We start from the raw sequence: 15,994 nt of genomic DNA, 5'->3' as shown, positions 1-15,994 counted from the left end.
TTCAAGATCTTTGCTGAAATGAAGCCAAGAGCTGAAAGTACATTTCTTCCCCATATTAGTGTTAAATTAAATATTAATGACCTTCTTTTTTCAAAGATTTGTTGGGGGCGGGGAGAAAGGACGGATTATTTGTTTCTATTAAAAAAATAGCTTGAAAGCTAAAACATCTTTGACATATAAGCTGCCAAAATTCAGCCTTAAGTTTACTCTTGTCTGAAATCCCCTGGAAATACAAGTGGGTGTGTTTTGCTGGAGTAATCCCATGTAAATGCAGCACTGCCAGCAGCACTATAGTAATGACTGTTACGCCTTTGAAGGCACTCAGAAGTTTCTGTTCAAAGACACTTTTAAATAATTAATTCTTTTTTTTCTTTTTTCAATTTACATGGAATGTGTAATGACATCCTCCAAGTACCAGATTTCCTTCCTTCCCTTCTTTTCTTTCTCGTAGAAAGCATAAATAGAGTATTTTAATTAAGACACTTCTTGCTAACTTGGATAGTAAAGAAAGGTGATGAAAGAGAAGGTCCAGATAGTTCTTTGCTGAGACCCTTAGTTACCACAGAAGCAACAGCTTGGAAAAACCTGGGTACCTGTGAGGTGATCCTGGAAGCCTGGGATCCCCTCTGCGAATAAAGGGAGGCAGTTTTACTCGCTTCAGTATGAGCCCTCTGGCTCCTGGCAGTTCACTCTCTGACCCTTTATGTGGTCCATTTGCAAGACAGCTGCCTAGCTGGCTATACATGGGTTTCATTTTCTTTTGTTTCTTTTGTTTGTTTGACAGATACCGAGCGTCTATATTCAGTAGTGTTCGAAGAGATCTGTGGGCGTTTTGGAAAATCATATACCTGGGATGTGAAATCCTTGGTTATGGGTAAGAAAGCCCTAGAAGCGGCAGAAATTATTCGAGATGTTCTAGATCTTCCAATAACCAAAGAAGAGCTACTAAATGAAAGTAAAATCAAGCAGGAGAAGCTATTCTGTACTACTGCATTAATGCCAGGTATGTTTCTTTTCAATATTTACAGACTCTTTATGGAATTATTTAAATGCTAATCAAGCAGAAGTTTGTAATCTGTCTTCCACAAAACAGTTTCTCTTACAGATTCTGTCTCATTGCTGTCATTTTAGCAAGTCTTACTCAAATCCACGTTATTTACCAGTCTAAAGAGATATTTTACCTGTCAAGGAGTACAGAAACTTCTTTCCCTATTTACTTGGAGAAAAGCTTTTTTCTAGGTGTTTTAAAAGAAAAAAAAGGACTAGGTACATATGCGTGAATTCTGTTTTGTAAACCAGCCATTCTTTATAATTGTTGTTGGCAGCTTTCCCTGACTATGAGCATAGCTTTGTTTTGTTAAGCACAAATAAATTTGCCTGCACATTTGAAAGTATGCGAGCCCATGAGTTCTTTCAGTTGGGATTAATCTCACTTAACCTGAACACTGAAACTCAAGTAACAGTGTCTGAGCGTGTCACTGGCGAGGGAGGGTTCCTCGGGTTATCCTAAGACATGAGTGTTTCCTCACCTTTTACCAGTGATAGTGCAGAATACCCAAATGAGTAGCTTCAACCAGGTACCTCAAGATAAGCAAGAGGATGAATCTTATCTGTAGTGTGAATGGATACTTTTATATTCAATTACATTTAGATCTGAAATGCTCTAGAGAGAAATCCTCAACCATACAAGATTAGCGATACCTAAACCTAGGATTGCTGGTAACTTTATGTACAATGTTAAACTTTCTGGAGCAAATAATTTATGAAGGAAAAAAAAGGAGGAGATGGAGAGGAATATAAAAAAAGTATTAGAAGTGAAATAACTGCATGTCACTGTACGAGTTTGACTGTTATCATTTTTTCTCTTTGAACGTGTACTCATTTGTTCTGACAATTTCTACTGTGCATTAATGTTTTAATTTTTAGATGCTTTTTTATACCTAGTTTCATAATGCATTAGGAGAATGAAAGTTAAAAATATGTGATATGTTAGGAATAAATAACAAGCAGCAAAAATAAAAGGTGCCATTTTTTTAGCAGCTTAAAAAGCTTGAGTATTTTGTGCAGCCAATTTAGTTATCTCTTTAATGTCTTTTATGTGCAAGGTTTTTCAAATTGCATCTCTCTCAATCATAGTTCCACTTAAAACTGTAAGCCTAGTTAAACTCTTCAAAACAATGAGAAATATGGATTGATGTGTTTTTCATTTTTCATGTCAAACTTCTGGGGCTAAATTTTCAGCTATACCTTTTGCAAGCCAAACGAAAAAAAAACGTGGTCTGGGTTTAGAAAATGCCAGATGGACAGACTGGGTAAAATGTTAGGAGGCATGGAGAAGAGTTGGTGTAATGAAACAACATAGGTAATAGATGCTATTAAGTGGATTCTGTGTGCCAGCTGAAGATTGTGATAATGTGGCTGAGCTGGCTTAAACAGAGTTAGAGAGGTGAGGGAACAGATTAGCTGAAGGAAACATGAGGTTTTGTGCTGTTCCTGACTTCAAAAAGTGAATTCTGGGCTTGCTGAAGCTGGGCTATTATGGATGAAAACAGAAAAATTCTTACTGTGAGAAGCAAGTAAACATTTTCATCATCCCCAGAATTGTTCAACTGATTATCTTTTCAGTTCAACTAAATACACGTGATAACTTTCTTCAGGGTATTTTTTAAAGCAGAATTGATGTAAACTAACATACTTTATGCTCACTGGCCATTGTGGAGAGCAGAGGCATCCTTGGTCACTAAACTGATATGATCTGTCCTTTACTTGGAGGCAGCATATGAGATACAAGCTAAATTGCCATGAATTTTGAGAGACCAGGCTGATGTCAGTTAATAAGGTAGAGGGAAATGGCTCCAGCTGCTTACCATCTAGTTTCTTTAAGGACTGTTCTCCAATCAACCAGATTTTTAAATCTGATATTTTCTTCTGCCCTTTTGTATCTTCTGAGAGTGTTTATTCATATAATCCTTGTGGATTTGTTTTGCAGTCTCTTAATGTTCTTTAATTAAGAATGGGCTTCCTGCATATGTTGTGTAAGATATAAGACTGATGACATTTTGAGTTTACACTGTTCTCTGACTAAATTGATCTTTCAGATGGTTACAGGTAAATACAGGAAAGTGAAAGTTAATTGTCATATTAATGGCATAGGATGACTGAAGTGCTGTATCTCTGGCCATCTTTTGACAGTTAATATTCAGGTGAGGTTCTATTTTTTAATCAATTTCTAAAATTTGTCCAAAAAATAAGATTGAAATTTGATTTGGTGGAGAGCAGAGCTAAAAAATGACCAGTGATATTTAAAAAAGTGACTCAAGCAAATCAGCATTTGTTTCTGGATGTGGAATGAGCTATGCACATAATTTTGCCAAACATGATAGCTCTATTAATTCCCAAATCAAGTAATTGACAGGTGTGTCGGTGACAGTTAAGGATAGTGTGGAAGTTGTACGAATATTTAATTGGCAAAACAGTTCTTTGTCTGACAGGTTAGAAACCTGTCCTGGTTTCAGCTGGGATAGAGTTTGGTTTTTTCTTAGTTGCAGGTATATTGATGTGTTTTAGATTTAGTACAAGAATAAAGTTGATAACACACTGATGTTTAAGTAGCGCTTCCCCCAAGTCAAGGATTTTTCAGTTTCCCGTGCTCTGCCAGTGGGCAGGTGAACAAGAAGTCAGGAGGGAGCATGGCTTATCTGAACTGGCCAAAGGGATATTCCATACTGTAGAACATCATGCCCAGGGTATAAACTGGGGTTGTTACGTGGGAGAGGGACGAGTTGTGGCTTTTGGATGGGCTGGGCATCAGTCAACAGGTGGTGAGCAATTGCATTGTGCATCACTTTTCTTTCTTAGGTTTTATCTCTCTCTCCCCCTTTCCCTTTCATTTTGCAATTAGTTGTATTAGTATTGTGATTATTATATTTTACTTTGTTTTGATTATTAATCTGTTCTTATCTCAACCTGCAAGTTACTTTTTTTCCTGATTCTTCTCCTCATCCACCAGGGAGGACACACGCACTGAGTGAGCAGCTGTGTGGTACTTAGTTGCCAGCTGGGCTTAAACCATGGCACAGGCTATATTACAGCCATACCACTTAATGTGCAGCACTTCTGAGGCATGAGTGGTTGAGTGGTTGAAGACAAAATTTTGACTATTTCAATATGGCTGAACTGACAGACAAGCCTCAATACATCTGGCTGTGGTCAAAATACAAATTTCGTCTAAGAAGAGTCTATATCCATTTCTAATATGGAATTTTCTGGTAACTATTTGAGAGTTTTTCACAGTTTGATTTATTTTTAGTTTTGAAAGAATCTTAAGGAATGGTAGTTTTGATTCAGTGGAGAAAGAAATTAATCCAAGAGAACACTGACAAAATGACAGGCCTGCCACTGTGCTGGTTTTCTAAATATTTCTGTAGGAGTACAGACATTGTTATCTGCAAGAGTAATATAGTAGGTTTTCTGTTTCTGCAAATGCATTTTTAGCATTTCTGTGTTACAGGGAAGTGCATAGTCTGAAGAATAAGGAATGACAGGTGGAACAGAAGAAAACCATGCATATGTATATCTACCTATACATGTTTAAGTGTGCTTTTGCATAATATAAACCTAGAATATATACAGAGCCAGAAAAACTGAACTCCAAGTTATACAACTGCCAACAGTTACTGTGATCATGTCAGGATTATGAAACTACTGCTATTCTTTCATAGTAGTCTCTGGTTTGGCTCATCATCATTATCACAAAGCGCAGATCCTTAAGGATTGTGTGACTGTGTATACCTTTCAGACATTTTCCATTCCTGGGTTGTTTTTACAATAACAGGGATTTAGTTGTTGCAGCTCTTGTTCAGCCAGTGCAGAATGTGATGTGCAAGCTATTTTTCAGTTCAAGTACAGTTGACTGTTTCTTACAGCCATGAGGAGGTAATTTTATACCTCAATTTTAGTACCAAATGAAACCAGTCAGAAAGCATAAAAAGAGAATAAAGGAAAACAGTTCAAATTTCAATGGAAACTCCAATATATTTTTTTCTTCAGCAGTTCCATTCAACCAGCAGTCTAGTGAGCTTAACTGTAGCTTCCTTGATGTTGTGCCCTTAACAGGTAAATAGACTTCCTAGCATGCTATCTTTTCTTTTCATTGCTGTTACTGTTTTAATGCTAGGAAACTCTAGTGAGTCAATGCTCGGCTCAGTGAGCCTGTAACCCTTAGATATCAGTCAATTAGATATCTGCAAACTCAGAATGATGCTTTCTGTTTGGCTGATTTCAAAGATTTGTCCTTTACATCGAGTCCTAAAGGATTGCAACCCAAACATGCTTTTATCAGGAAATCAGAAACACAGTTGATGCAGGTTCTAAATTATGTAAAATTTAGTACTTATATTTCTTCTATGGCCATGCATGTGTCAGTATGTCCAGACTAAAATGATAATAATGATTCAGTGAATAAGGAGTCTCTGCTACCAGAAAGATCTCTGGGACTTTTTAGAAGGCAATAAGATGAGAAAACAAAATTCTTTATTAGTAGTCAATTACCTTCCAAAGTGGGGAATAGGTTAGTAGTTTCCATCTCCAGTTTGTAGCTCAGGGAAAGGATAACATACCCTTGCAGATAGCATTTTTAAACAGTGTATCATAACAAAAAAAGAAGCAGGTTGATCTGAGAGTTACGTTTCCATAGTCTCATGAGATTTAGGAATAGAACAGAATAAAACAGAACAGAACAGGACTATTTCAGTTGGAAGGGACCTACAACTATCATCTAGTCCAACTACCTGACCAATTTGGGGCTGACCAAGTTAAAGCATTCATGGCAATTAAACCAAGTAGTGGATAGCCCCACCTCTGTCACACTGTCACCTTCACAGCAGCAATCCTGACTTCCCCTGAGGATTGCAAGAAAGTGTAGATAATGAATAGCACTGTGTTGATGGGCTTGCAATTGTTGTAGCACACCAGACTACATAAAAAATATTTTTTAATGATTTTATGGCTTAAGTTAACAAACAGCGGCTTCTTTTTGTAAGTGAAATTTTTTTGTGTTTTGTTGAGTGCTTTTAATGTTCAGATGCTGCTGAGGTTTTTGCCATAGAATTGTTTTTATAAACTTAAAAGACTGTCATGGAATTGACTAGAAATCTAGTCAGCCTGCAAAGCTCTGAGTGGTAATGCTAACTTTTCTTTGACTAAAGAATATGATGAAATCTTGAAAAACTTTAAGTTTGGTATCTTATCACATTCAATGTAGGAACTGTAAATGATTATGAAAAAAGGAGCAGTCTTTTAATACAGAAGCTATTTTTATTCTTAAGATTTTCATTTGTGCATATGGACATAAATCATCAAGATGTGTGTTTGCCCAGTTTATGATGGAGATCACTTTCTTGTCTGTTTTGAAAAACATACCCTTACTGGGACATATTCATAGAAAAAAGGTTTGGTTAAAGACATATTAGAAAAGAATAGAAGAGCTTTATAGTATCTCCTTTTTTGTCTGGAAACATTTCAAAAGAAATAGATCTGAATGTGGAGATAAAGAAGTGATATAAGTTAAGAACAGTGTTATGTTCAGTGATAGACAAATACAAGAAAAGGGATGGTACAAAAATTTGAAATGATATAAAATATAGCAAAAAGACACGTATTGTTCATTGTTCTGAAGTATTCTGCATGACACAGAGACCATGTTTGTATAAAGCTAAAAGGAAAATAAAAATTCCCTTTGTTTTTCATCAATTTGTGCTAGTTTTGAGGAGTTTTGTCTTGTTAATTTTCACTTCATAGTGAGTAATGCCATTTGATTAAAAAATGTGATAACTTTAAAAAAAATCATGTGGAAAACAGTGTTGTAATACCATGTAAGTAATTAGATAGGGATTCTCATTAGATCATTTTAGTGTAGCATTGTTTGGTTTCCTGAACACTTGCTGTACATGTTTGTGTTAGTCAATGAGAAGGAAAAAAGTGACAGTTAGCCCAAGGGTTTTGCTGTTCAGTATGAGTCTTATTTTTAGTTTGTTAGTTGATCCAATGTATTAGTCACCATGATTTCAGCTGAATCTAAAAAGTGCAAACACCACATTTGGAGTCTAATGGAGGAATAATACTTCCTTTTTTAAAAAAAGAAATATATATTTTTATATATTATTTTTTGCAATTTTCAGAACAAAAGCTGATCTCTTTCTTTGAAATGCATCTGTGGTCTCAGAAGAAATAAATCCTTTCTGTTGGTTTAATTTGTTTGGTTTTTTTTTTCCCAAACTTGATAACTTCATTGACATTTGTGATTAATTAGGTGTTAAAGATGCTGACATTTAAAGTTGATCCTTTTTCTTTGCAGCTACTGTAACGAAATTGAGCTTACAATTCTTTTCACCTATTTTTCTTTCCAGTAGTTACCAGTGTTGAACTATTGCATTTAGCATATATTGAGCTTCTGTGTCTGTTCTAAAACTTCACATTTAAAGACATAGCATAAGGAAACAGTATTTACTGCTTTGGTTATCTGAAAAAATGAGTACATTTGAAAATAAAGCATAGCAATGTGGGGTACTCCTGATTTTTTTGGAATTACTTGAAGAATTCATATACTGCATAAGATAGTTATTGCCTGTGTGCCACATTAGAAGTGTATCCTTATCCTGGAAGAACAGAGATCTTTATTTCTTTTGATCTTTCTTGATTTCTTGTTCTTGCTGTATGTGCCTAAGCTTTCAGTCAGAAGGGTGAAAGGTGGTCCCAGGAAGTCTAACAGAGGGGTCCCTCTGTGATGGATGGGCCCTGATGTAGCAACAAGGAAGTTAGAAGTTATCAAGATCACAGGAATTTTCAGCGTAGTTCTTCATGGTCTTTGAGTTCTTACTTGGTTGGTTTGATTGTCATTTGATTGAAAAATCTTTGTAGCTACAGAGGGTATAATAACACAGGATATACCAGGGGAAGTTTCTTACAGATCTTTAAAGCAGTTCTTCAATTCCCCTTCTGTTGATGTTTTCTTCTAAAAAACCACTATAAAGATACTGAGGAAGATATTATCTTCCTAATAAAGAATTATGTGCTGAATTGGTACAATAATTGTGTCAGTAATTTGATGTGGTGGCTAAGTGTCTAGAGCTATACTGGTGGTAGCTGATGCAAACAAAAATGGATTTTCTTGATCTATGGCTTTTACAAAGAGGAAAACAAACCTGGAATGAAGATATTATTCATCTGTTTTGAGTTTGTCAAGTTATGCTAGCTACTCTTCCAAATGCAGTTTAATTTTTTTCTGTGCAGCTGATTTGCCTTTTGCTTTTTCTCTAATCTATCTTGCTCTATTTACACATAAACGAATAATCATTTTTAAATGGCATATTCTTATTAAAGTGCATTTTCTGAATAATGTAAATATTTGCTTTCTGGAGGTATTAAGGACAACTGCATTTTAGCTCCCTTGTTGTGAGGGAAGCCAAAAAGAGAAATCAAACACGCACCTATACACGGTTACACACTAAAATCATGATGTGCTGGGGGAATATAAGAGAGGACCCTGGAGAAATAACCTTTCTGCAGCAGTGCTTTTCTGTGGCTGGCTACTTCCAATAGAAATATAGAATAAACATACCCTGTGAGAGATGAACTCAAACTGTGATGCAGTGGGACTGAAGAAAATTAGCTATTTGAAAAGAGCACAGCTTTAGAGAAAAGTAACTATATCATAGCAAGGGCATAGGAGATAGGAAAAGTCTTCTGCTTAATCTTTGGACTTCTTTATATTACTACATACATGACATGCTAGCCTTGCTAAACATTGCAGCTTATTTAGAATAAGTTCCTTAGAATGAATGCATTTTATTTTAAAGAAGGGATGCTTAGGCTACTGCTTTACATTAAAGTATCCTAGTACTTCATTAATTTACTATAGACTTACTACATGTTTCAGAATGAAGACTTAAACTATCTGGCATAAAAAGTTGAATTGTATTTAACGTCATATTTTGGTGAGAGGACATAATAGCATCATTTGGGAAAAATGGACTTGCTTAGTATAACCATTTAAGGAGGCATAGGAAGGCTTTCAAATGGATGATGCATTGATATTACAGGAGGAATAGCACTTGTTATTTCTGTCCAACTCGAAATCTAACATCACAGAAGTGCGTGTATTTAAAGTCATCAAATATGAACATGGAGCTGGAAATGTCAGCTATTAATTGTTTGCTTAGGTTCTGGAGAATAGATGAGAAATTTGCAGAGAACCATACCTACAAGTCCTAGTTCCAGACAGGTGGATTAGTTAATGCACCTATTTAGTAATCTACACACTTTATTATCAATAGTACTTACAACTTCTCCAAGTTGGGCATATGACTATACTTGGGAAAAATGTGTGGCAGATTAGGTGGTTGATTTTAGAATTGAAAGGCTAAGTCACATGGGAAATGCAAATCAGAGATGCTGGTGTGGCAAAGGAAAGAATTACATGGGCATGAGGAGTAGGAATGGTTGGAGGGAGCAGGGACCAGATGTAAGTAACCATGACAGCGAATCAGAAAGAAGGGAATAAGATTATTTTAGTATAACCAGACATGAAAAATATAAGAGTGCATGCACTTGGAAGGTAAAAACAGAGAATTGTGCTCAACTTGTTTCAAAGAGCCAAAAGTCAACTGGAATCTACTTGAACCTAAAGTGCCTGAAACTAATATCCTGTGTCCAACACCGTGGGACAGATTTATGCCAAGAAGCAGAGCTGAAATGATTATACAGATATGGAGGGATTTTCTCTTGTGATTTAATAAAGACCAGACATCCAATCTTGTTCTTCATTACACAATGCTAATTGTTTTTTCTGGGAGAGGTATTCAGCATTTAGAATGCTGCAGAAAAGGAGCATTAAAACCCCTTCAAAGAAAACTCAAAACTTGCACCTAATAACGGCGTGTGTTTCCCTCTTAACACAGACTGCTGTGCTTTCTCTGTTCACTGCATTAACCTTCCCTAGAAGACTGGATCAGATTGAAGTTTCTACCCATTAGGCTTGAGGTGTTCATTACTCTGGGTTCACAGCATCAATAGATAAAGCTCTGGTATTAACAACTGTGACTGACAGCTGCTCTCCTCTGCCTAGTGTTACTTGCTTTAATAATTGCAAAAGAGAGAAACTGAGTTCCCTTGGGGTCTGGCTTGAGCCAGTTGGATACCTGCTTCAGAAACTAAAACTATGCCATCCAGTGAGAAGTGTATATTTTTTTGATTCTTTTCTCAGGAGCATAACTGTATATGAAAGAAAATGTTCTCCCAAACTCTCAGAGTTCAAAGTAATAAACTTACATAATATGGGGACATTGCTTAATGACTTTCTAGTGGGTGTCATCATGTAATGATGTTGAACCCATTTTTGACATATTTTGAGAAAAGAATCACTTCGATAACAGAACAAGTATATATATACCTTGAGGAATGTTCCATGGTTTTTGTCTGGAGAAGGAATGTTTCAGATACAGCAAGAATTTTCTTTCACACTAACTGATCGAAACAGGTTATTTTATTCAGTAAGACAGCATTGTTAAAATATTGCTAAATACTTTGTAGTTAGGTATAAACATTAATACATATACCAACATACATGCATATATATAAAAACTAAAACACATATATTTGTCTTGCAGGGGTCGATAAGCTGATCCGTCATTTACACAAACACAACATACCCATGGCTGTTGCCAGCAGCTCAGATGAAGTCTCATTTCAGCTGAAAACAACCAGACACAAAGACTTTTTTGGTCTTTTTCATCATGTTGTGTTGGGAAATGACCCTGAGGTGAAGTGTGGCAAGCCACACCCTGATCCATTTCTGGTTTGTGCAAAGAGATTTCACCCTCCTGCACCTCCAGAGAAGGTAAGAAGGGGAGGGGACAAATTTGATTTAGGAATATTCTCTTTGGGATATATTTGGATTTTTTTTAATGTGATAAATACTTAGATTAAATTTAATATAAAGATTATAAAAATCAGCAACTTCTGTTTTCAAAGATGTTTGTGCTGTTGAAGGAAGAGATTTCCCCCCACTACATCTAGTGTTTGTAATGCAGATTGCTCTGATTTACTACACAGTAGCATGCAGTAGTATGCTACACAGTAGTAATGATTTTCTGCTGTGTAAATAAATCTACAATCTTAACTTCACTATTCAAAGTTTGGAAACAGTTGCTTAAACATAGTTCAGTTTATTTTCCATACATTCATAGCTGATTTACCTCTTAAGTATCAAAACATTAAAGATGGTTCTTTGTGAACAGGGCATATATTTTTCCTAAGCCACATCTTTCCTGTTGCAGTCTAAATCTCTGAGATCATAATTCTTGTTTCTGATTTAAAACCATCAGTTTGAGCAATCTTTCTCAAATAGTAGGTGTGTTTAGTTTTTCTCTCTTAGATATAACTTTCCAAAGTTTATTCTGAAATAGAAATCTGCAGGGAAAATATTTGAAAGATAAACTGAGAGTTGTTAAAATAATGTCTTCACTTTTATTTTAAATTAAATTGTCTTTATCCATGGAATATTTTCCTCACTTCTTCTCTGTCCTGAGTGGAACATAAGTTCTGAAGTTTCAGAGTTTCATTACTGCAGAAAAATGCATTACATACTAATTTTAAGGAACAAGTTTAGGTAGATTAGACTGTGATTACTGTTCTCTCAGTAGGATTATTGAGGAAAAAATGGCTACACAAATACAATTAACTGATTCCTCAGCCTTTCGTACTTCGAATTCTCACCCAGAGTCTAAATGGTATTTTCATTGCCTGAGAATACAAAGTGAAATAAGTTTGATGCAGTGTGGTTTACTGTGGAACAGTGTTAATCAAACTGTGTTAATCAAACATGGCATTGTAGGGGCGTGGTAGATACTTGTGTGAGTAGGCCTTGTGTATATGTCTTGTTCCAAATGTTGAAATCTGAGCAGCAAGGCTGTAGATCTCACCTTAGAGTCAAGGAGTTATGAATTTTGAATATGTTAATATTCAGTTCAGAGCACATATTGGGAAGCAGCCCAAGGTTTTGGAGAGAGGAAGAGAGGAGTTGAACACAAGCTTAAACCACAGCTTAATATTTTTTTTCATATAAAATTATTCTTCCTTGCTTAACTGTATGTGTAGGGAACAAAAAATCAGGGTATGTTCCTGTAATGTTGTATGGTATGGGTTTTTTTGGGAAACAGGATGAAGTGCATAATTGGATACTTTTTAATTGGATGGAAGTATAGCTGTAAGCTGTTCTGTAATTCTGAAAGTAAAAGAGCAGAAAGTATTGATAATTTATATAAATCTGGGTTGTAACTGTTACTGTATCTCAAGAAGTAAGAAAACTGAATGTCAACTGTGTTAATGGCAAATTAAACTATAATTTCATGTGAGGAGCAGAAGGACAGCTTTCCTAAAACTCTTTGTTTATTAGGCTCTATTTCAGAAAAGTCACAAGGTGGTAATAATTAAAAAGGACAAAAATATTAAAAAACAGCCCAAAAGCAAGCAACAAAACCAGTGACACTGTTGTAGATAATTGTTTGTTTCCTTAGTTATGTTAGCAATGAAAAAAATATTTAAAGATAATAGTAGCATCTATATTACACTTAATATTTTTAAACGATTTTAAAGGTATGTTGGACAAAATTACAGATTGTATTTTTGATTGGGTTTGTATTTTTATTTTGTTAACCTTTTTTTGAAGAAGAACATAAATGTTTGAATATATGTTTTTCCTCTATATGAGTTTACAGCATCAGCGTTCCCTTAGTGCAGATTAAATTCAACTGAATTTTTGTTGCATCTACAAAAATCACAAATGTTGAAGTGTGGGAATTTAGCACAAGCACAGAACTCTCAAGGGGAAGAAGAGTATTTAAAAGAGTATTTAAAGTGATATATAAATGGATATGATATCTGCTTTACTGTCATTGAAGGATGTCATAGTTGTCCATCTGGGAATTTCTTAAATGTTGACCTTTTTGTTTGCAGTCTTTGGTTAACTAGGAACTTAATAGGCATAATGATGAAACCACAGCACAGGAATTTTGATACACCCTGCAAATTCAGCCTAGGTCTTGCTATCTGGTGATACGTGAAACATCATATGAACTTGCAAAACCAGCAACAATGCACTGTCATATAAGTAATTAATTAAATCAGGTAATCAAAATATGATCTGGAGATTAAATACTAGAAAACTTAAATTTTTCTAAAATTTAAATTTAAAAGCATATACTCAAATTTCTGATCTCAAATGCACAGATGCAACTTGTATGAAAACCATCTGGAGCTGTACATATGTAGAAACAATGTGTTCTTGAATATTATAGAAATTTCAGACCAGAATGTTCAAAACACTGTGTTCTTTTTCATACATTTTATTTAGACAATTAAATAATACTTTTCATAGTATTATTTCTGTTTAGGTTTTGGTGAGGGAATACTTAAACAAACTTGACATGAGTAAGTCCAGGGACCCTGATGGGATACACCCTCTAGTGTCATTGCAAGACCAGTTTACATACTCGTTGATCAATCATGGTCACTGGGAGAAGTGCTCAAAGACTGGAGAAAGCAAATGTCACTCCTGTCTTCAAGCCAGGGAACTACAGGCTGCTAAGCCTCACCTCAATCCCTGAAAATGGTGATGCAAGAACTAATCCTGAAAACCATTTCCAGGCACAGGAAGGACAAGCAAATCATCAGGAGCAGTCAGCATGGCTACACCAAGGGAAAGTCATGCTTGACAAACTTGATTAACTTCTATAATGAAGTGACTGGCCTGGTGGACAAGGTGAGAGCAGTGGCTGTTGTCTCCCTGTGCTACAGGAGTGCCTGTGACACTCTCACCCACATGATCCTTGTAGAGAAGCTGTGGATGAGCAGAGAGTGACGTGCTTTGAAAACCGGCTGAACGACCAGGCCCAGAAGGTTGTGATCAGTGGCACAAGTCTAGTTGGGTGCCAGTGAGTAGTGGTCAATACTGGGTACAGCCCTGGTTAACATCTTTAGTGATGTGGTTGGAATGACGAGAAGAGAATGCTCAGGGGGATCTTTTTAATGCGTAGGAATACCCAAAGAGAGACAGTAAAGAAGAAGGAGCCAGGCTCTTTTCAGTGGTACCCAGTGACAGAACCAGAGGCAGTGGGCACAGACATACACAGGAGACTGAGCACACGAAAACACTTTTTTTACTGTGAGGGTGGCCAAGCACTTGCAGAGGTTGCCTAGATGAGTTGTGGAGTCTCCATCCTTGGAGATACTCGGAATTTGTCTGGACACAGTCCACAGACTGAATGAGCTCTGGAGGTCCCTTCCAATCTCACTTATCTTGTGATTCAGTCATTAACTTCACAAATTTGATCAGGGAAAAAAAGTAAGGAAACAAAAGTACTTTTCCTAAACAATATTTTTCTGTTCCACTTTAATTTATAGGGCTCACATTATTAAAAATAATGATTTTCGAATTTATAAATACTAGAATACTAATTTTTGCTTTAAAAGAGTTCATACTAGCATGGCCATTTGTATGTATTTTTATATATTTTTATATATATATATATATATATAAACTTTCAATACTGTCTTGAAGTTTTATTTCATAATAACAAAAATTATATGCTAATAAATTTAATTTAAATATGGCTCTAACTGAGAGGGCTGCAGACATTCCCATGCCAACATTTATACATACTTCCAATACACTTCTGTCATCAAAACCACATAGATTAATTATCCTCCTATTAAGGATGTTGTGGGCTAGGGCCTTTCTTTCCAGTATTTTGGTTGATTTGCCTACAGCTTTTCTGTAAAATAAAGGACCTTACTAGTAATTTAAAAGCAAATAAATCCATTTATATCCACTGTTTAAAAAGAGGAATAGATTGCAGTAATACAAATGGTCATAACTCTCTTATGAAGAATCAATCTGTTCTATTTAAAAAGTTCCAAGTGATGTAAATCATCACCTTAATTTAAAACACTATTTCTTTGCAGTTTCTTCCATTTCTAATTAATTAATTGATCCCATAGTTACAAATAATCTCTGTACCAAATCTAGTGAGAGCTCATTAAAATTTTTTCAGACTGATTAAATGGCATTAGGATTTATGAGTCTCAGTGGACTTTTTATGTCATAGAACAGAGAAGTTCTGCGACTTTTTTGCTACAGAAGATGTAGTGAGAGAGCAATAGATTCAGAATGGTATGATATTCAAATATTTTGTAATTTTATTCTGTATTGTACAAATAAAACAGAGGATGAAGAAGGTTGATTTAGCACTTAATGTGACCATCATTTTTGTGAGTTTTTTGTAAAAAGGATGCTAAAACCTTTTTTTTTTATTATCCCCTTTTTTTCCTTTTTCTTTTTTTTCCCCTTTCAACTTCACCATTTTTGGTGTATACATGTAGTGTATATATTTTACTTACTATGATTTTCAGATAAGCAGCTATTTTATGAGTGCTGTTTCTCTTCTTCCTGGAGGTTTAATTTATTAGGAGTACTTTATGTAAAGTACAGAAATTACAGACATGAACAGCTGTTTTAGGTGGTGCACTGAGCTGTAAATTGGAATGTCTGCTGTTGAAATCATGTATTTTAGTCATCATAAATCTACCCCTTTTCCATTTTATAAATTAATTGACTTACACTCTTTCATGAATGTTTGCAATTCACAGATTTGTTATTTGAGAAATAACAAAAGCATTAAATGCAAAAGCACATGGACATTTTTCAGCTTAGTTCAAATCTACATCAATGGCTTTTTCTTCAAGCTTGACTCTAGTCTGTCCTTTGCATAGGCCTATGTTACCAACTTTTCCTCATCTCACCTTCTAAATAGCTGTTTGTGGTATAAACCATTCTGATTTACGCAAGTTCTACTGTCTTATGTCCTTCGACTCGCAGTTCTTACTAATTATTTTAGCATGTTGCTAGATACTTGTTTTTTCCAGGTATAGCCTGCCATTG

The 15,994-nt window shown here is 35.4% G+C and overlaps 2 protein-coding genes across 2 annotated transcripts in view; one reads left to right on the top strand and one right to left on the bottom strand.

Annotated features, from left to right (window-relative positions):
* The window catches only part of STS (steroid sulfatase (microsomal), isozyme S), a 140,842-nt gene extending 140,666 nt beyond the window's left edge, over positions 1-176 (bottom strand). Inside the window, exon 1 of the mRNA XM_017812292.1 lies at positions 166-176. The gene's annotated coding sequence lies outside the window, so the exon portion shown is untranslated. The remainder of the gene's footprint in view (positions 1-165) is intronic.
* The window catches only part of PUDP (pseudouridine 5'-phosphatase), a 78,014-nt gene that overhangs the window by 36,942 nt on the left and 25,078 nt on the right, over positions 1-15,994 (top strand). Inside the window, exons 2-3 of the mRNA XM_017812217.1 lie at positions 785-1,003; positions 10,665-10,894. Of these exons, the coding sequence (XP_017667706.1) occupies positions 785-1,003; positions 10,665-10,894 (449 nt within the window). The remainder of the gene's footprint in view (positions 1-784; positions 1,004-10,664; positions 10,895-15,994) is intronic.

The sequence above is a fragment of the Lepidothrix coronata genome, unplaced genomic scaffold, assembly GCF_001604755.1.
Source record: "Lepidothrix coronata isolate B3197 unplaced genomic scaffold, Lepidothrix_coronata-1.0 Scaffold35, whole genome shotgun sequence".
Taxonomy (NCBI): Eukaryota; Metazoa; Chordata; class Aves; order Passeriformes; family Pipridae; genus Lepidothrix; species Lepidothrix coronata.
Note: the sequence above shows the minus strand (reverse complement) of the source record. Positions and strands in the feature narration are given on the sequence as shown.